At 31.6% G+C, this 22,719-nt stretch overlaps 1 protein-coding gene across 1 annotated transcript; it reads left to right on the top strand.

Annotated features, from left to right (window-relative positions):
* The first annotated feature begins 3,122 nt into the window (after positions 1 to 3,122).
* Positions 3,123 to 21,627, top strand: LOC110032203 (transcription factor bHLH121-like). The gene is made up of 5 exons (XM_020735754.1): positions 3,123 to 3,504; positions 5,046 to 5,167; positions 19,188 to 19,315; positions 19,657 to 20,181; positions 21,089 to 21,627. Exons 1-5 carry the CDS (start codon positions 3,371 to 3,373, stop codon positions 21,251 to 21,253), a joined length of 1,074 nt encoding a protein of 357 aa, XP_020591413.1. The 5' UTR covers positions 3,123 to 3,370; the 3' UTR covers positions 21,254 to 21,627.
* Positions 21,628 to 22,719: the final 1,092 nt, after the last annotated feature.

Below are 22,719 nucleotides of genomic sequence, written 5' to 3'. Positions count from 1 at the left end.
TGTTGGTTTTGATGCCACATGTGTAGGGTGCTTACTTGAATGACTTGGCATGATATATTATTCAATTTTAGAGTCCTGTAGCTCAAGACACCCATTTGAAACTTCCTAGCATGTATTCAAGGCACGAAGAAAGGGTTCTTGATGATTCAACCTTGCCCAGAAGAATTCACAGTTGGACGGACTCGTTTAGTACATACGACATGTTTGATGCCCATTCTAATGTTTAGAGACCATGAAGTATCAATTTGGAGCCTCTCGTGGTCATCAGAAGTCACTGCGTGCTGCGGGAAAATTAAAGTTTGGAGCGCTCTATTCACGCTGTGGTTCAGGACGACCATCGATAACAAATCACTTGAAGAGCGACCGATAAAAATATTTATTTTTGGAGTTATGGGACTTTATTTTCTTCATATTTGATCCCCCATAGCTTTCGAATCAAAAATTACTTTGTCGGATGCTTCTACTGAAAACCAGGGTTTTTAAGGCTACAATAGTGCTTAGGCGCCAGCCCCATAGATTCAACTTTAAGTTGTCGAGATGCTTTTAGTTTCTTGCCTAGTTTATTTACTACAGTATAAGGAGTATAGAACATCTAAACTTATGGGTTGCAAATTTGTTTGAATCACAATTTTAAATGTTTTTTATGATAGAGGAATTTCATTTAAAGTACATATCAAGATATCATTTTTATCTATTAGAGACCTAGAAGCTGCAATACAATCAACTTTGGCCTTGAGTTCATAAAGATATTGGTTCATGGATTGTGTTCCCATCAAAAAGTTATGCTGTTCATTTTTTTCTGAAGTATGTGAAGTTCATTTTGTGGTTGAATGACACGTGCTCTATTTGTTGATTGTAGTTAACAATTGACTGTGGACCCTATTTTTGCACTAGATTCTAGGTTCAACTCATAGGAAGGATGAAATACGATAGCTGATGCCAGATTCTAATTTATTAAGATCCAATCTTTTATGGTGGATTGGGAGCTACTCAACCATCTTCACTAATCCTTACAGTTGTAGGATAAGCAATTGACCCGTCTAAATATCCTTCAAACCCGTTGGCTCGAAATAACTTCAAAATTTTTTCTCACGATTCAATGACTCTTAAATATTAATTAAGTGTGGACAACATTCTTGATTAACCATTAGGAATTTGAGTTGCAGTGAAATGGGAGTATCATTCAATTAGATAAAAGATTCACTTCATTGCCGAGGAGAAGCTGCAGCAGATGTGAATGAATATTTCATGGAGAAAAAGATGTTGGTAATGGAAGAAAAGAGCTAAATGAGTTTGTTGTGAAGCAGGTAAAACTCTGATACCATGTTAAAATCTGAAATACTTAAAATGAAAGAACTTGAAAACAAAGAAAAAGAATAAGAAGAATAAGAAAGGAATTACCGAGCTACACCATAAATTATTTTCCTTGCTCTCCCCAACACATTAGTCTGCACATATGCCTACTATATGACATAAATGACGAAATTTGAATAGGTAGAGATGGAGAAGATATTCATGTGAACACATGTCACTTCCAGAATATATGTGAATGGATAGAAGGAACCATAACTCTGTACTCACGTTGCTTCCAATATGATATAGATTTGTATTCAGTTGATAGTTCACTTGGAATTCTTGCAGAAGTCTTTAAAGTCGGATCATATTCATGGGTGTTATGCAAGTGCTTTATACTCAATTGGTTGTTTCACTTTTCATGAAACAAGATTGTTGCCGAGGTAGGAGCTGTAACTAGTGATGGATTTGCAATCTTTTTGTATGAAAGTTCTCAACTTCAGAAGAAGACCAATCTTAAGCGAACATTTGATATAGTGTAGTACTCATTTTAACAGTTGAGAATGTATACATAGAGGGTGATAAGTATGTTGCGAAAGTTGATTAAACAAAAAAGATATATAAAATCATGTAATTGGGAGATATTGGAGGGATCCTGCAAAGTGTTTATATAGAATACGATTATGGACGGTTGCTGATGTTCAAATGTGAATTTTGTCGAGGACAGTAAAGAAATGGGAACTGATTTGAAATCAATGATGCCCGCCCTGCGTATAATGTCTTGAACATAATGTTTTTGTGACAAAACTAAAACATCATACGAGTGTTAAATACTGATGCCAAAAAAGTAGATATTGTCTCAAAATTCTTCATAGAAAACTTATTTTGAAGTCCCTATAGAAGCTGCTTATATGAACTCTATGTTGTTCCTTGTTAAGAATATATCGTCTATATACAATAGAATGTAAGTAGATATATCATATTTTTGAAATAACAATAAAGAGGGGTCAGCTTGGTTGCATCTAAACCCATAGGTAAGCAAATAACAATAAAGAAAACTACTAGTCTACAATGCTTACCTTTGACGAATGCATGATAGACCTCTGTCGCTCGACCTTAACAAATGAGAGAGAAGGCAACTTCTAAGAATATTAGATGCACCTTCAATAAATATTAAAGAGAGCATTGATATAAGAAGAGAGAATACAACATTGATTATGAGGTATAATTAGGGCTATATGTGTATTTATAAATTTTTACTTCCCCTATCCAGTTTTTTCTCAATTTATGTTGAGCTTGTGTCCGATTCAACGTCGAGGCGTATTCTGGATATGCTCGAGTCTGAAAAAAATTCTGACTAGCTTTTGGAAGAGTTGGACAGGTATTGGGGTGTGCCGAACAACTGTCGGTGCTCGATACATGTATGAAACGTGTACGATATATTTTTCAAAGTGTCGTAAAACACAATTGTTACATATTTACATATCTCACACCTAGTCTTTCATATTTACACATGCCACACTCAAATATTTAATATCACATAAAAATAATACTTCCACATTTAAAAAGTGAAATACCATTTTTCATGCATAAATCTAAAACACCAAAATTTTTTGCATGTAAACAAGAAAATTTAAAATTAGGATAAGTAAATACAATAATTATGTGCTTTGTATGGAAATTTTCCAAACAGTTTTGCAAGGCATGAATGCGAATAAAATTTTTGAACTGTTTCATATGTAAAATGAAATATTTTAGATGGTGTGTGTGAATCGCACGATTTTAAATTTGCGCTATAGAGTTTCGCCACGTGGAAGACACATGCCGAGGCAGCAAGCGGTGGGATTTCATCGTACCGGGAGATCGAAGCAGGGTAGCGCCGGTTTCTCCCGGTTTACTGCCTCTATTCTTCCCTTCCTCCAACCCTAGGCTTTTTCCGGCAGTTCCTTAACCCCTCGCCTGAGTATTCGATTTCGGACGGGCATGTTGCGTTTCACTCACCGGAAGTAGAGTCAAAACGTAGGTTACCCTCTTCGTCCGTTGTGCGGGGTGTCTTCAGTTGCTACTCTTGAGGCGAATGGATCAATGGAAGCCTGCGGAGAGTTTGTTCCAGGGCTTGTCCGTGACGGGCGCTACCGCCAATGGTTTTGGCCGAGATAGCGAAGAGGGCGTGTGGTCCGGTGGATGGCAGGTTTCCTGTCCCGATTCGAGGTTGGTACCCCCTTTTCGCAATCACTCTTTTTTTGGTTTAATTGTTATATGAGCAGTTAATTGCTGCTAGTTCATGGTTTTTGAATGTTATGAAGACTTAATTTTGAAAATTTTGAGAAAAAAATTAATCAGGCTTAATGTTGTGTGTGGTGCGTTTAACAGAAGGCAATGATTTTAAAATTCCCATTTTCTTAAAGAATAGGTGTGCCATCTTGAATATTAGTACGAGGAGAAGCTATGTGGTGCACTATCCTGAAATATTAGGGCTTTTGGTTTCTTATGGGCTTTTGTTTTTAGTCGGTTGTTGGAAGAAGCTCGTTTCATAAGTCTTGTTAAACGCTATTAGTCGACAAAAGTTGTTGTAAATGATTTTCTAAGAATGTGGTGAACACTTCAGGCAACATTCAGTGCAAACAAATGGAATTAGGATCCATAGTTGGATAACTCTTGTTAATAGCTGTCCGCAACTTTTGCTTATCTAGGCCCCATGTCATTCTATTTTCTATATCTTATGCTTGATTTGATTTAGCCATTTTGCTCATTTAAAACAATTCTTCAGGAGTATGAATTCGCCCATTCGGCTCAATCCATTTTCAAGGATTCAACTTTACAATTGTTTCTAGCACAAAGATAAATGCAATGAATATCCGATAACTTATAAAATTTATTTTTTTCACAAAAACTTTGCATTGAAGTGTGTTCTTGTGAAGAAAAATGAAGAGAAACACAAGGGAAATGCATTACTTTGGTAAAAGGGCTCTCTGAATTGGTAAATAATTTGCTTTGTGTTTGAACTATGAGGAACTCCAAAGTGTTTCGGTTTTGCAACCGAACTCTTAAAATAAAATTCATTTTTTTAAGCTTCTTTATTTGCATAGCTTAACTGGTTACTTATTTGTTGTAATTACTCCTCGATCTTCTTTACTTGCAATCATAGCTTAACTGGTTACTTATTTGTTGTAATTACTTCTTTATTTGCAATAATCATATTTTTTTTCATTGCATTTGGCCATTCGCTAAATTTAACTGAAAAATAGGATGCAAATTGATGTACCAATCATTGAAGCATTTATTGTTGGTTCCATGATATTTTTCTCAATTATTTTACTGAATATAAAACATGAGGGCCAAGTTTTTGTGTTGAAGGAGATGTTGCCATTGCAACAGATGTGCATTTGTCATACGATATAAATGTGCAGTCGGTTCCTAATTGTAGCTGCAGGTTCTAAACTATTATCATGTTTGTGTTCTACTGTCCGGTTAAGTTTCTGTCTTATCTTCACATAACATAGTTATCTGCACTATCACATAAACTCAATCATCTTATTCCCCCCTTTCCTTATGAACTAAACCTCTCTTTTTCCTCTCTTTTTGTCTATACCCTAGCTAACGAGGGTAGCTTTTAGCTGAAAAAAATTATTTCTTGTGCTTCCACACTTCATTTTTTGGAGGTGTGAACTTATGCATACTCTCATCATAATGTAGTTTTATATTTGCACGCCAATTGGGTGAAGAGTTAATTTGTTTTGAAATATTTGCAGTCAAAGGGTGGAGCAAGAAGCAAAGGATTCATCAAATGCTCGAAAAGTACATAAAGCTGACCGTGAAAAAATGAGAAGGGATCGGCTTAACGAGCAATTTCTGGAGTTGGGAAACGTAATAGGTAAATTTTATCAATCATGTTAATGTGAAAATCGCATCTTCGAAACTTTGCAAAATGCACATTGTGATTACTTATTTTCGTGCATTTATTAATCATGTAATGTCATTACTATGATAAACTTCATATATTCAAATGGTCTATTTTTTTAATAGTTTGGAGGGATTCCCTAATTGGCGTTATTCTTATTTGGTATAAAGTTATCATTTATTTGAACGTATTGATATGTTTTTGTTGTTCCTCATGATAAATGAGGCAATATGATCTAATTAAAAATTTTGTATCTATTCAATACAAATCCCATAGCATTTTATAATCCTGTTTTCAGCTCTATGTTTTCTCCATATAGCCATAAACCACATTCTTTTTCCCAAGAGTGATAAAGCTCTTGATTATGATGAGTAAATAATATTAATTTGGCCCAACTCTGCTTTGTGTAATCAAGTTTGTTCTATGTCAACACTGAACAAAGAAAAATAGTTTTAGGTTTTTTTCCATGCCTGAATTGATGATATCAAACATGAGGAACAACAATATTTTGTCAATGTTTACGAATCTTCCTGCAGTCTAATTCATGATTGTTTCTCCTAATAGATTCAATTTGTTGGCCTCTTATATGAAACACTTCTATTGAACACATGAATGATGCTATTTATTGAAGGGCCATCGGATTAAGAAGGGTTGACAAGACTGCTGGATAAGGAAAATTAGAGGCCACATATTCATTGCTTACAAAGATATACCTCTCACATGGATTTATTTATAAAATGGAAGAAAGAGTAGGGATTGCTCTCTTGGCATTAATTGACAATCTATAAATGTATCAAATAGTGGGATTGCTAGTGGCATTTTTTTTATCCTTTTTCTTTCCTTAGAGTATTTTGTAGAAATCCCCATTGAAAGAATGAATTTTCCTAACTTTTCTAATGCTTTCTTCTATATAGAATCAAAGCGAGGTTGGGGTTCCATTTTTCAAAATTTGTTTGTGTTTTATTTTATTCTTTCTAATATTCATTTTCTTCGAGTTTCCCTCTAAAGAGTCATCCATCATGAATTGTAAAAATCGGTTAAAAAAGAAGAAACTAACTGAAGTCGTCTTTGTTGGGATGGAAAAATCGGATTCAATTGATTCACAACCAATTCACAAGAAAACTCTGATTCGATAAATCCAGGACAAAAATTGAATAGAAGCGTACCATACAAGAAATTCATAAATGCATACAAGATTTAACGCGACAAACCCTAAAAACGGGAAAAAATCATGAAGGCACATCACATCAAAATTTTCATTATGAAATTATCAAGAAGTAGGTCGGCCGCACAACGCAAATATATGTGTCAAATAATATTGCGGCTAAAACGTACTATATATTGATCATGGGAGGAAAGAGTTAATAATTATTCTGGGGACGAATCCTTAGTTTACTGTACTTCTAAACTTAGTTTAGCGTGATCACAAACGAAGATGAGTTTTCTAAAATCTTACTTAAAAGTGAAAACAAAAGATAAAAAATTCAGAAAAGACAAAAAACAACAACAAGAAGATCTTACGATTCTTTAAGGTATGTAAGACTCGCGCTCTTGTGATTTAGGTGATGTGGTGGATCATGATATTTCTAAACTTTTCTCTACGTGATGTCTAGTTAAAAGAAAGTTAGAATTCATGAAGTTGAGGCATACTCGATTCTCATGACATCTCGCAGATTAATTCTGGTCTCATTTATAGGTTGCAAAACTTGGATAAAATATGTCAACCGTTATCCAAATTTTGATGTTAACAGTCATTCCTCTGCGGAACAGGTGGGAGTCACAGATCTATGAAATATGTTAACATCTTAATCGGTAAGATCAGGAGTAAATGAAACTCTATGGTTAATACAACAACAAAAAATCCCTGATTTCTCAAGAAAACTTTACACGGAAAGAAGTCATTCGAGAAAAACACATACCATGAATCACATAAGCGCAAAAGAAAATTTAGCTACGCATGTTGGAAAGAACGCAGAAATAACATTCCATAGAAATCATCATTGCAAGTAAAAACTTACAGCACAATTTGTCCTCTCTTCCACAACTGTCAACTCTTTTCTCATAAAATTACCTCTTAGAAAATATAAGAAAATACAAAGAGAGAAGAGTAGAAAACACCTTAACACCTCAACATCAAGGGAGAAAGAGAATCTTAAGGAAAAACTCGGATAAAAGCTATCTCCTGTCGTTTCCAACTCTCCTATCGTCTCTCCCTCCTTCTCAAGGCCAAGAAGAGGGCGATCCCCCTTTTCTCATGATAAAATAAGTTTTTATAATTATGTTTTACATTAGGGATCCAAAATAAGCATCCAAACTCTCTAAATCCGTCAATAGGTTCATAGGGCATGAAATCGCTCAAAATCCGAGTTATGGTCATCCGTTAGCGTGGTCATAGCCGATACCGGCGTGGTCAAGCCCGGTACTAGCATTGTCATGCTTAGATCCGGCGTGGTCACTCCCAAATTGAGCGTGGCTACACCAAACAACAATATATGACGCATTTTGAGTCTGTTTTGCATGTTGACACCTATAACTTGCAAAATAACACAGACCATTTCACAAGCATAAAATTATGATAAATGAGGTGAAATAACAAGTAAAAAAAATGATAACATGCAGATAAAATCACGTAAAATTGACTCATGTTAATACCCTAAAACTTTACTCTTTCTTTACCCTCAAGTAATCTCATAGCTCAGTTGAGGCCCCATGAGAATATACTAAGCACTCCTGTAAATTTCTAAATTATTCAACTGATTTATCAAAGTCAATTAAAAATGTTTAAGTGTAATTTCAATGTCAATTTTCTTAATATTTAATAACTTCACTTTTTCCTTAATTATTTTCCTTCTGCCCCTAGAAAATTCCAAAGATCTTTGAATTGGTGATATTAAAACATTTTCACTGATCTCTAATGTTTTAAAGTAATTTTAGTAGAACTAGCCAACCTAATTATGCTTAAATATTTTTCTTAAGATAACATTAAATGAGTTTCATTAAAAACTCATGAAAAAGTTTTATCACTTAAGTTCTACCAGCTACCTTTCCAGTTTTATTTCTTTCGTTTCTCATGCCAATCTCAAGCTTCTTCTCAAAGCTTTTCACTTTTTTTTTACTCTTTTTTGTTTTTCCTTTTTTTTCCTTTTTATTTATTTATTTTTTTTCTTACAATTTTTTTTTCTTTTCTTTTAAAATGTTTTGAAGGCTTAGTTTTTCTTAAGCAATTAATCTAAAAAAATGATTGTTCGATTTCACTCTTTTATGTTATCTTTCAGTTAAAAGTTAAGACAACATCAAATTGACTAACAAAAAATTGAAAAAGACTGAAGACATCTTTGGTTTGCTACTTAATATTTTAATTGCACATTTTTAATTATTCTGAGATTTCTTTGGGTTCAGTTAGATATTGTGAAGTTCTGAAATCTCATTATTGAAACATTAAAGTTAAACTTCTTTAATAACATTTATCCTCTTTTGGAAGAACTTTTGATAAGCATGTTGGATTAATCAAAATTCATAACAGTAATTATCATATTAACATTTTTAGTCTTTTACCGAGTTATATGAAGTATTCTCTGACTTGCAAAATGGTAAATATTTTCTCCTAAACTTGCTTTTTTTCTATAAGATAAAAAATAAACTTGGCTACAACAAATAAGTGCAGGAAAGAGTAAATATATGAGTAGTCACAACAATCTCATAATGCAAGTATGTAAAATATGTAACAATTTATAAATCAGTAGAGATACAAAAGTAAAACAGAAACAAAAATCAAGGTTTTCAACTCTTACCCCACAATCTGGGACTAACTACTCCATAGATGGACATGACTCAAAGTTAATTCAAATAAAAATTTAAAACAAATTTCAAACAAATTTCAAAACAAATGTAGAAAGTAAAAACATGCTCAACACATCAAGTAATACTCGAGTTGCCTCCCAAGATAGTGTTTGGTTTAACTTTCTCAATCTGATGAAAAAAAACTTCCTCTAGAATTAAAATTTCAATTTAGTAATCTTCGATCAATCACCCTATATTTTATTGGTGCTAAAGTTTTTACTAATTCGTGAAGAAAAAAAATTATTGCAACTTTTTCATCTCAGTTCGATAGCAGTCTTCTAGAAGACATGTGGGGGGGTTTTATTCAGATGATCATTTATAATGATATTTTCTAAATCCCGATTCCTTCCAATTAACTTCCTTATTTGCAGATCAGTGTTTTCCTCGCAAGTTGCAAGAAACGGATCCCTAAAAGATATTTAAGGTTTCCTAAATTTTAGGTTGGGTTCTTCTTAGGTTTTTCAAGTTTTGGATCTAATTCTATTGGATCATTCTTCAGCTCAGAGCTAACTTCCAACTCTTCCCCTTGGGGCACTCCTACGGTTGATATTATAGGCTCAACTATCTCCGTCACAATGCAAGGGGGGTGCCTTGAAAAGAAGAACGCATTCTTCCTTAGTCATTGTCCAACCAAAATTCAACAAAACATGCTCTTCAGCGATTAACTATTTAGCTTCAAATTTATGGCCCTCCACTACCCCCGACATTCCTTTGGGTTCATTGCTTAATAGGTTAGATAACTGCCCAACTTAAATTTTTTTTTATGTTTCTAAGGACATTAGCTTGATTTTGTAACTCATTCTCCAGATTATCACTAATTCCTCCAAATACTCATTTTCTTCAGGGTAGTCACTATCCTGGTCATTCCAACTTCTTATAGGTTTGACTTGGGTGCTCTCCCATTGTAGTTGTTTATACTAGAATTATTATTGTTTCAATTGAAGCTTGGGTTTGTCGACCAACTTTGGGTGTTTGATTCATTCTTCAAATTTTCTAACAATTATTCAACGTTATGTTATCTTCCCAGAGGATTTGAGGTGACTTCCCAAGCTTGAGTTTGACAAATGTGATCCCTGCCCCAGTTCTAATTTTCTATAAAGTTGTCTTGAGTTCTCCACCAATATTAGTTTTCTACACTAATTTCATTAATGTTTCAACTAGAGATTTCGTAAGTAGTCTTGTTGAGGTAGTAGGTATTGAAAAATGGGTGATCAAACTTCACTTATTTATCGGGGATCAAGATTGTGAAGGCTAGTCATCAATGTGTTATTTTACTCTTTAAAAGATCTAAAATAATTTTTCAAAGTGTTTGTCACTATGTAGCACCGACACTTCTAAAAATGTGTCGTACACGTATCAGATACATATTGGACACCGACACTTGTCCGACACACCCGGACGTTTCTCCGACACAAATATATGTTTGAATTTTTTTCAGCTTTGAACACGTACATGAGACACCTTAGCATTGGATCAGACGTGAGTTTAACATGATTTTGAGAAAATGGGACATATGAATTAGAAAACTATAAAAAAGCATGTAACCTTAATTATACCTCATAGTCAACACCTTCTCATCTCTTGTCATGTTGAAGCTTCCTCTAAGATTCATCAAAATGGAACATCGAAGGTGCATCCAATATTTGAAGCTGATCATTAGTAATTCCCTCTTTGAACTCATAGGATTTTTTAAATTTTAGTAGATAAGTTGGATGAATTATTTTGAAATATATTATATCTAATTATAAAAATTAATGTTCATTATTATGAGATTTTATAATATAAATTTAATTTATGAAGTTAAATTTTATTCTTGCATAATTTATATTGTGATATTTTTAATAAATAATATATATATATATATTATTAATAATTAATTAAATATAAAATCTTATCAATGACGTGTCGTGCCCTATTTTTTTTTCAATTATGTTATGTCCCAGTATCATGTCATTTCAGTTTTTGTGCTCATAGGTTTGTCATTTCAAAGTGTTGGAACATTTTTTTAGCACATGCAAGAAAACACAAAGAACAATACAAGTGCAACAAGATAAATACCAAGGAAAAGTAACAAAAATAGGAAAATAAAAGTGCTAAACTTAGGTCCTTGTAAGTTCAACTACAATTCTCCTAGACTCTGAATTTCTCTAACTCTTTTCTCCTCAACGATGTCAAAAACTTGACGCCCAAAAACTTACCATGAAGTAAGTCGGTCGCACTATGCAAAAATACGTGTGAAGTAATAATGTGGTTAAATAATACCTCATATCAATCCTACGAGAAAATTGTTAACAATTATTTTGGGGGGCCGCATCTTTAGTTTACTATACTTCTAAACATAGTTTAATGTGATCACAAACGAATGAGTTTTTTAAAATCCTATTTAAAAAGTAAAACAAAAAATAATAAGTTTGGAAAAGACACAAAGCAACGGTAGGAAAATTTGACGATTCTTCAAGGTATGTGAGGCTTGTGCCCTAGTGATTTAGGTGATGTTTGGATCGTGATTTTCCTAGATTTTTCCCTACGTGATAGTTGTCAACCGAGATAGAAAGTCTTTATATTTATGTCTAGATCAAAAGAAAACTAGAATACATAAAGTTGAGGCTTCCTCAATCCCCATGACATTCCACATATTTCTTCTGATCCATTTTCTAGGCTGCAAAACTCGGATAAAATTTGTTTATTGTTATTCAAATTTCTAGTTAACATTTTTGTTCTTTTGCGGAACGGGGAGGAGTCATAGATTCATGAAATATGTTAATATCATAATCGATCAGATCATGAGTAAATGAAACGCTATGTTTAACAGAAAAAATGAAAAAAATCATGATTTCTTAGAAAATGATACAGGGAAAGAAATCATCTGAGAAAACCACAAGAAAATCATATACCATGAATCACAGTAGCACGAAAGGAAATTTAGCTATGCATTTTGGAAAAAATATAGAAAAAACATTCAATGAAAATAATTATTGCAAATAAAGACTTACAACATAATTTGTTACCTGTTTCACAGTTGCTAACATCTCTCTCATACAATTACCTCGTAGAAAATATAAGAAAATACAGAGGGAGAAAGGTAGAAATCACCATAGCTTCTCAACTTCAAGGGAAGAAGAGAGTGCTTAGGAAAACTCTCTAAAACCTCTCTCTAACTCTCATCTCATCTCTCCCTCCATCTAAAGGCCAAGTAGAGATCAACCCCCCTTCTCTCATGACAAGATATGTTTTAATATTTAGGTTTTACATTAGAACCCTCCAAATCCTCAATTGGTCCAAAATAGGCATCCAAACCCTCCAAATCCAAACCCTCCAAATCCGTCAATTGTTGGTCAATTGGTCAATTGGTCTTATGGATTCTCCTCCATAATTAAGAAACCAGAAGCATTTATGAAACAAATTCCATTACTATCACATGATTATGTAACAACATGATATTTGAAATTAAAGAGCTATAATGTTCTGTAGAATGCAAAAGATGTTTGGGATGTTATTAAACAAATTTAATCAGAAGTAAAAAATGTTGCTCTCATCTTTTAAGTTAAAATTAAGATCAACAACTAAACAGACTTATCTCCTAATCACTAATATTTTAATACAACGAAGCTTTATTGGCATGAAGTACTTTGTTGCAAAGATCTCAATGTAAAGTGGAGCGAGGATAAAATAGCTCTCTAATAATTTGTAGAAAGAGAGGGTTTTGAGTTTCTTGTAATCTTAGTGATGAATCCAACCAAGTCTCTATTCAAAATTTAAATTGAGAGAACCTACCATTTCTAATTGAAGTTTTTTTACTCTTAATATCCGAAGACAAAAAAATGATAGTAAATTTGTGTAAATTTATTCCTGAAACATCAACTATGACAATGAACGAATCCTAAAAAAAGATTATTAGGCATTAAGGGTCTGTGTGGGAGCCTACGACTTCTTGTAAATGTGTTTGTAAAGCTGTTGTAAATAAAAAATATTTTTTAGTTGTTATAAATATTATATATATTTTTTAAAATTCAATAATATTTTCTTATAAACACCATTTTTTAGCAGATCTAGTTCTCGAAAACAGATTCTTATTTTAGAATTTTTTTGAAAAGCAATAAGAAAGATAAATGGCTATTTGGCGACAATACAAAAAGTAAAGCAATTTTAAAGCTATCCTAAATATATCTTTATTTTTTGCAAAAATTAACATAGAACTTCTCCGAAAGACAATATATGATGCTATAATTGCAAGAAAAAGAGATCTCCAAAAAAAAGTTGGACACTTTACGAACTGTTCTAAAGTTGTGGTAGAAATAAAGATGGTCACTCGAAAGGATAGATTAAATGGACTCAACTCGAAAGAAATTAGCTCATTCATAAACTTTTTCAAATTTTGAAAAAAATTCTTGGTTATGCTTTCTTGCTCAAAAAAGTTATGAGCTTCAACTTTTATGTTTTTAATGCTTCGAATGGTTCTCCTTAAAAATTGAATTCTAGATTTAGGGCTTTGATTATTTAACTAATCTTGTCAACTTTTTTCAAATCTATAAGCCCTATTTTAGTAATTAAAAAAAATTAAATAGTTGATGTTTCTCTAACAATTATCACATATCAATACGATATTCAGATTTCTCTTATATTTAATCTCAATAATTTTTACATATCTCTCATCATGCAATAAATTTTTTATCAATCTATAAAATCATTAATCAACGTAACCACAAAATAATTTTTTTCATTAATCATTGTGTATTTTAGGGCCTCACATTTAAAAGACGATCAGGTAAGCTTATGAAAAGGATGAATTATATCTTCTTGAAATTAATTATCACTTGTCACTTTTCTTTATCTACACTCTTGTTATATAAATAATTTTAGAATACCATTATAGGCTACGTGTTCTTTCAAAATCATAATATATTTTCCTTTCTTTTTTTTGAATGTTAACATTGAAAATTTTCATTGTGAGAATTGTGAAATTGTAAAATATCTTCATGTTTCTTTTTCTAAAAGTGCTTATAGATTGTTTACTATTATTTTAGCCACTTTGATGTTTCAGCACCTTCAAAAATCTCTAATAATTTTGGAGCTGTAGGATTTGTCACATGTCATTGATTACATTCAAATGACATAGATATACTTTATAAAACAAAAATCTAATGTAAATCTTATTTTCTTTCCTTCATTGCTAGGGCATCCCCTAGAAGTGATGTGTTGTATGACCTAATTATGACGAAAAATGTGCAAATGCCGTTACACCAGCTCTCGAGTGTAGTGTTTAAAAAGCAAGGATGAATGCTCTCTGCGTAGTGTTTAATAAGCAAGTGCTTAATACCCACGTTATGGATGAATGCATGTAAAGAAGTCGATCCATGAAATCAGCATTAGAATAAAAATTTGAATTATATGCACTCTTACGGGTAAATTTAGAATTAATAAGTATTATGGTTCATATGAATATAAATATCTTGTGTAATCAAGAAACTAAATAGGTTGGAGAAAAGACTAAGGAGATTGATAATATAGATTTTAAACTTTAGTATTCGGGTAAAGGTCGTACTATAAATGTTGTTGGTATAATTATAAATAAGAGTTTGAAGGATACTATTATCAAAATTAATAGAATTGAAGATAGAATCATAGTTTTAAAGATTATTATTGATACTAAGTTTCTTAAAGTTATCAGTGTTTATGCTCCCTAAGTTTGGATATATGTTTAAAAAACTTGGAATGGCTTAGAAGAATTAATATAATGTATATTTTTTGAAGAAAAAATTTTTATTGTGGAAAATTTAAATGAACATATTGGTAGAGTGGTAGAAGATTTTAGAAGTATTCATGATGATTATAGTTTTGGAGTGACTAATGAAGACTGTAGAGCCATATTGAATTTTGTTTTGACATATGATTTCATTCTTGTTAATACTTAAGAAAAAAACATGGGCATATTATCACTTATTAGAATGGATTTATTAAAATGCAAATTGATCTTTTTCTTATAAGAAATATAAATCATTTAGATTGTTAAAATTGTAAGCTCATTAGTATTAAAAGTTTTAAGTGCCTAACATCAATTATTAGTTTTTTATTTTAAAACTCAGTGTTGGAAGATAAAATAACAAAATTTTTTATAGAATTAGATGGGCACTTAAATTGCTAAAAAATATTTTTATTAATATATTTCAAGATTTTAAGATTTAGGATGTTCATGAAGTTAATATTTTGTGAGATAAAATAACGAGTATTATTAAACAAACTGTAAAAGATGTGCTTGAAGAATCAAAAATAAAATCTTTTATAAATAAAAATAGTATGTGGTGTAATATAAATGTGTATGAAAGTTAAAAAAATAAAAAAAATTACTGTAAAGATTGATTTAGATATAAAAACTTGGAGAATTGAAACAAATATAAGATAGTCCTTAGGGAGCATAAGAGAACTATTTGTCATGCTAAGAATTCTACTTTTAATGATCTTTATAATAAATTAAATACTAAAGAAAATAAAAGCAATATGTATTAACTAGCTGGACAAAGAGATGAAAAAAATAAAAATTTAGTTCATGTAAGGTTTATTAAAGATGAAAATCAAAGAGTAATTTTCTTAGATGAAGATATTCAACACAGGTAGGTGAGATATTTTAATAAAATTTTTAATGAAGATTGTGAAAACATGATCAATTTTAGTGATCTTAATATCCTTAATAATAATAAAATTTTTTATTTCTATCGTCCCCATTAATAAAACAGAAGTTAATGAAGGTTTAAGTAAATGAGTGTGGAAAAACAATAAGACCTGATAGTATTCCAATAGAAATGTGAAAATATTTTGGAGAGCTAGGAACTTTTTGGCTTATTAAATTTTTTAATATTATTTTAAAAGCTAAAAAGATACCTGATGAGTGATAAAAGAGGCTATTTGTTTATGTTTTTAAGAATAAAAGAGTTGCATAAGAGTGTACAAATTATAGATGAATTAAGTTAATGTGTTTTACATTAAAGCTATGGGAGAGAGTAATTGAGCATAGGTTATGATGCTGTATAAAAATTTCTCAAAATCAGTTGGATTCATGTCGAACAAGTTTACTATGGAAGATATATATTTATTGAGATGTTTGATGGAGAAATATAAAGAGATTCAATATCTACATATGATTTTTATTGATTTAGAAAAAAAATATGATAATGTTCCAAAAGAAGCACTTTGGGGAGATCTAGAAAAGAAAGGTATTGATATTGCTTATATTCAAGTCGTTGAAGATATATATGCTAGAGCTATTACTTGTGTTCGAACACAAGAAGGATTGGCCTAGTATTTTTGTATTTCAGCTGGATTAAATTAAGGACAAACTTTAACCCGTATTATGTTTTAGTTATGGATGTTCTTACGGGACATTTACAGAAGGATGAAACTTAATGTATGTTTTTTGCGGATGATATCATTCTTGTGGATAAGGCTAGAGAGAGTTCAGGAAAAACTTGAATTATGAAGGTCTACTTGTGAGTCTACAGGCTTTTGTTTAAGTAGATCTAAAATTGAACACATGAAATATGATTTTAGTAGTATTAGATCTAGTGGTGGGGTTCTAACAATGTGTGAGCAAGTCACTAAAAGGGGTGAACATTTTAGATATCTCAGGTCTATTGTTCAAAGTGATGGTGATATAGATAAGGATGTTATTAGTAGAATTCAAGTTGGATGGTTGAAGTGGAGGAATGCATCAGACCTATTGTGTGATGAAAAAGTACCGCTCAAACTTAAAGGAAAATTTTATAACATGGTAGTGAGTCCTGCAATGCTTTATGACACATAATATTTGCCTATGAAAGAGAAGCATAAAATTAAGTGTTGTTGAGATGAGAATGCTTAGGTGATGGGTGAATTTACTCTTAAAAACAAAATGCGAAACAAATATATCTGTGAAAGTGTTGGGTTAGCTCCGTGGCAGATAAGATTAGATAGGGTCACCTTAGTTGTTTTTTTGCTCATGTTAAACATCGACCATCTGATGATCAATTTAGGTGAGTAAATATTTTAGATTTGACTTGTGTTAAGAAAGATAGAGATATACCTAAAAAGATTAGGGCATTTTGTATAAAAAAAATGATTTTAATTTATTATTATTAAATGAAAATATGACACTCAGTAGGACATAATGGAGAAAGATAATTCATGTAGTTGACCTGACTTAGTGGGATAAATGCTTGTTGTTGTTATTGTTGTTGTATTGTGTAGTGTATGACAAGTGTAGCCGAGTCCATATTTGATACTTGTTCGACATGTGTATGACACTTTTTTAGAAGTGTTGGTGTTGCATCGTACTATTACAATATAATTATTACAACCATAATAATTATAACATTGTAACGTAATCAATATTAGTATGTCATAACAATTTTATCGTGAGCTTAATCCTCGCATTTGAACATTATAATCATAGATCATATTATTAAGTTCCTAAACTTTTGGGCTATAAGGTAAATAATTATACACTAATTTAGAAACAGTCCAAAAAGATATTTTTAGAAGTACCTTGCAAAAGCTTTGCTTTAACATTAAAAAAATTGCAGTGGTGGCCATGAAAATTCACTTTAGTTTGAAAACTTATTTGAAATAAATTTTTAAAAGTTTATCAAGTGGGTTGCCATTCTGGCCATTATCAATTATTGACACCTGCCTGACCCCAGTAATTACCCATTTTTTTTTAGCCCAACAACAACAACTAGCCTTTATCTCACTAAGTGGGGTCAGCTATATGAATCCCTTTTCTCCATTGCGCCCTATTGAGTGTCATATTTTTATTTAATTCTAATAGATTAAGATCATTTTTTATACAATATGCAAGTTTTTATCAGTCTACCTCCGTCTTTCTTAACATTAGTCAAAGCTAAAACATCTACCCTCCTAATCATCAGATGGTCGACGTTTAATAGGTTCAAACCATCTAAGATAACTCTCTGTAATCTTGTCCTCCAGTGAAGCTACACCAACCATATCACGGATATATTCATTTCGCATTTTGTCTCTAAGTGTCAACCCTATACTTTGAGCCCAACCAAAAGTATTTAATCTGTACCTCCATATATGTAAGACCAAGATTCAGAACTATCATATCTAAATATTTATTAATCAGTTATCATTCTTGGTTAGTTAATTATATATATATATATATATATATATATTATGGAAAATTTCATTAAAAATTTAACTGGGCTGTTAAGTTGGATGGATATGAGTGTTAAGCAGAAAACAATTTTAAATTTTTAAATTGAGTATGGTGGAAATAAGAATATTAGACCGGACGTTAGTTAAACTAGAAATTGTAATTTAAGGAATATTTGTATTTGACTGTTTGTGGAATAATTGGAGTGAACAAAAAATAGAATGCTTATTGAAGGATAAGAAAATATATCTACATAAAATTTGCTTATGGATTGAGAATCAAATTGCAGATTTAAAGTAGCATATCTAGAGTTTCGGAAAGTGATCTGCGAAGAATATGCTTGACGCTTGACCAGAAAGAATGAAAAGTAAGGATTCATACTTCTATTACAAAATAGTATTTTTGCATGCACAAAATAATTTCATTTTATATGCTTACCATTTATTGTTACTTGTTTAGTTGCTCATGTCTTCAACTGATAGAGAGGTTATTAAATGCATTCATGGCTAAAGTCTTTTTCCAAGTTTGCCATACAGATATCTGCCTTGAAGCTCGAATATTGATTAACTGTTTATAGAGACGGAATATTAGTTGACAAGTTTATTTGGTAGGAGCATACGTAGTAGTTTTGTCATTTTACTTTTGGGGCATTTACATAATACCACACAATTCCTATGTATCTACATATCTTACACCGAAAGTATATTTTTTTTACATTTATGTACCCAAATCTTTAATATCACATCAAAAATATCATCATTTTAACTTTTAAAAGGCGAAATACATTTTTTCATGCATTCAAAAGGTGTTGTGTGTAAAAAATGAAGTTTAGGTGTTAAATATGTAGATGCATAGGAAACGAGTGATATGTATGTAAACCTTCCTTTTCCATATTATGGAATTAATCAACTAATTAACTGTTTTATGGATACATTTAGCTGTTTGCTCTCCCGTTTCTTGCCTTCAGCTTTCAGACTCACGCTGAATGGATGTTGATTCTAATTGCAGACCCTGATCGACCGAAGAACGACAAGGCAACCATTCTTGGAGATGCGATCCTAATGCTGAAAGATTTGACTGCTCAAGTACACAGACTTAAAGCAGAACACACATTGCTATCTGAGGAATCAAGAGAAGTGAGTAAAAATACTCTGAGATTCTGAAAATTGTTACCACATAAGCTTCTCAATATTTATTAGGAGATTGACCTCATACCTCTCAATTCCTATTTATTTACATATCTAACACAAAAATTTTAATTTTTACACACCTACCACCCTAACTATATGTAAAGGTGTATTCATCTTTTTAAAAGTTAAAATGGTGGTATTTTCGATGTGATATGAAAGATATAGGTGGCATGAATGTAAAAACACAATGTTTAGCCGTTAGATATGTAAACACATATGAATTGGGTAGTGTTTATGTAAATGCCCTCTTATCGTATTTCCATTCTCGACTTTCTTAATTTTGTCAGTTGACTCAAGAGAAGAATGAGCTTAGAGAAGAGAAATCTGCTTTAAAATCTGAAATTGATAACTTGAATACTCAGTATCAGCAGAGACTTGGATGTTTGTATCCTTGGGCCACAGTAGACCCTTCAGTTATTATACGTTCACCTTCTCCGTATTCTTTTCCCATTTCCGTCCCCATTCCCTCAGGTCCAGTTCCGTTTCATACGTCGATTCCCCTCTACCCGTTCTTTCAAAACCAGAGCCCTGCAGCTGTTCCCAGTCATTGTTCGTCCTATCACCCGTTCGCTTCGTCGAGTAATCCCTACGTCGAACAACAACCCACCCAACAGCTTCCCCCTCATCCACATCGGTGTAATGATGATGATCGTAGTACGACTCGGAATGAGTCACGAAGCTGGTCGTCGGAGCGGTTACGGTGTGGCGTTTCAGAGCGAAGTTCCGACTTCAGTGATGTTGTGACAGAGCTGGAACTTAAGATACCAGGATCTGCAAATCGTTCTGATTCAAAGTCAGCAATAATTCAGCAGGTTTTTTATTATAGTTGTAGTGGATTCTGAAGAACTATTGATTACCTCATATTTTTGCATTGTTTTGGGTATTCAAACTTGCTGATTTTCATTTTCCAAGGTTCATGAATGTCGTTTTGCTTCTCTAACTGATTTTGGTCATGTTTGGGGCCAAATTTATTTTGTAAGATTTACATACATACCACTCAATTTCTTTGTATTTACATATCACACATCTAAATTTCAATTTTTACTTATATGTCACATTACCTATGCGTGATAAGTTAAAATGTAGTGGTATTTTTTATGTGATATAAAATATTTGGGTGGTTTAAATGCAAAAAACAAAGTTTAGGTGTTCAATATGTAAATGCATAGAAATTGGATGTTGTATCTTAATGCTTATTGCCCCCCTTTTTTTTTTGTTTTAGGTCTTATTTAGGATCTTTTTTTTTTTTCGGTTTTTTTAATTTTTAAAACATATTTGTTTAGTGGGCTTTAACATGTTTTTAATTTTTTCATTTCTAAAAATAAATTTAAAAATTTTAAAACATTCAAAATAACTCTCAGGTGTTTTAAAAACCAAAAATATCTTAATCAAACATGTTTTGTTAAAAAAAAAAAGAGAACATAAAAAAAGAAATTTAAAAATAAAAAAATAGAAAACATAAAATAAAAGTGATCCCAAACAACCTCTTAGTATTTTTGTTTTAAAAAGCATATTAACTTAGGTTTAAACACACTTTAATGTTGTTTTTGAGTGTTTTTAAAAGCAAGCTAATTAATTTTCAACATGTCAACTATATTTTATTTCAAATCAAAACATAAACAAAGTAAAATGGAAATATAACATAGAAAACAAAAACAATCCTTTTTTACTAGTTGCATATTTTGCAAATTTTCTGTTTAAAGTTATTGCATTTTGCAGAATCAATCCACAGAAGTGAGGAAAGGATGTCGGTTGCGGCAGCTTCAGAGTAAGGGTGGCGAAAATCCAAATGGGAGCAGCTCGAGCAGGTGCTCTTCTCCACCTGGATTGCCAGCGAGCTCGTCGAACAGCAATGGAGGTGGCTCAGTGGCCAACAGCTCGTGAATTTGGGTTTAGATTAAGTCATTAGTTGAAAAACAAAGAAGAGGAAGAGCCATTGCTGAGTGCTGAAGAAGGTTAAGTCCATTATGCGTTCCAATCCTGGGCTTTGTTCATATCTGGTTTCTCCCCTGCTGTATCTCGGAAGAGAAACCGCAACTTAATGTTTATGTAGCATGGATTAAGGTTTTTTTATGAAATTAACGTAGCATTCTTCAGGGAATTTTAGTATTTAAAGTTATGTAAAGTAATGCATACATTCTTGTTGTTGCTATGTATATTATTTCCAAATAACATGTGTGCGCGAGTTTAATTTTTGTTGTTGGAGAGAGAAAAAAATATGGATTATTTCAGTAAGGGCATTTTGTGAATTGTATCATATTTCTGGCTAATCTCGCTTTTTTCTTTCCTTTATGGAAAGGACCTTATGTTTGTATATAAAAAAATGGATTTGTAATTTTCCGTAATCAAATCATAGTGAAATTTTTATTTTCTGCTCAAAATTATGAAAGGCTTGTATTTCAAAAGAATTTCGATGCATCTAAGGTGTGTTTAGAAGACGATCAATGTGTAGATTTGTTTGAATAAGCATACAAGTTTCATATGCTATTTGACTATCTAAATACTGTGGAAATTTTTTTAATTGTATTCCAAAGTGTTGATGTAGGTCTATTCCGACTTGGTATTAAGTATTCTTATTGACATCAATGAGTTTGTCTGATTGATACAATTGCTCTTAATATAAGTTTGATTGGGCATTTTGAGATTTAAAAATTATTTATTTCGAGAATCATGTTTAATATTTTTGTTGTGTCTAAGTATAATTTTATTTTGGGGGGTCCAATTTCGGAATAAGTAGAAGTTAGTGATGCGTAAATAAATAAGAATTGAGTAGTATGTATGTAAATGTGCCCAGAATGTTTAGCTGTTTATTGACAAGTGATTATTTATGTTACAACTAGCATGTTATTAACCAATAAGAAGCCAAAGCACTAATTTGAAGCAATGGAAGCTTTGACTGTTAAGACAAGTTTATTCATTTGATTTGGTACATAGACAGTTGGTGCCGTGCCTTGACCTCTAAGCCATGAATATAGTAAACCATAAATTAATATCAAAATTCCATAGATTCTCATATTTTATTCGGGAATTAAATCCATTGACTATCCAATATATAAGTATATTTATTTTTTGCTGTGGATCAAAACAGGCAAATAAAAAGTTGTATTTTATAAAATAATTATATATTTTTGCATAATTGACTCAAACCAAATTTAATTTTCTAGGTCCAATAAGAATACAATATGCTCATAGAATTAGATGCACTTAAATTTATGTTTTACAGAAGTGAAAATTTATGTACATTTTTATTAATATTATGTAAGACATATGGTTAGAAAAGAAAAAAAAAAAAAACACAATATGAGAATTCAAAAAAAGAACATTCTAATCAATAAGAACATAAGGTTACA

Source organism: Phalaenopsis equestris, unplaced genomic scaffold, assembly GCF_001263595.1.
Source record: "Phalaenopsis equestris unplaced genomic scaffold, ASM126359v1 Scaffold000885, whole genome shotgun sequence".
NCBI classification, from domain to species: Eukaryota; Viridiplantae; Streptophyta; class Magnoliopsida; order Asparagales; family Orchidaceae; genus Phalaenopsis; species Phalaenopsis equestris.
Note: the sequence above shows the minus strand (reverse complement) of the source record. Positions and strands in the feature narration are given on the sequence as shown.

Excerpts from the sequence above, each read along its gene's own strand:
- LOC110032203 (XM_020735754.1), top strand. The coding sequence starts at position 3,371 with ATGGATCAATGGAAGCCTGCGGAGAGTTTGTTCCAGGGCTTGTCCGTG. Across the intron at positions 3,505-5,045 it reads GTTTCCTGTCCCGATTCGAG|TCAAAGGGTGGAGCAAGAAG; the intron begins GTTGGTACCCCC and ends AAATATTTGCAG. Across the intron at positions 19,316-19,656 it reads TATCTGAGGAATCAAGAGAA|TTGACTCAAGAGAAGAATGA; the intron begins GTGAGTAAAAAT and ends TAATTTTGTCAG.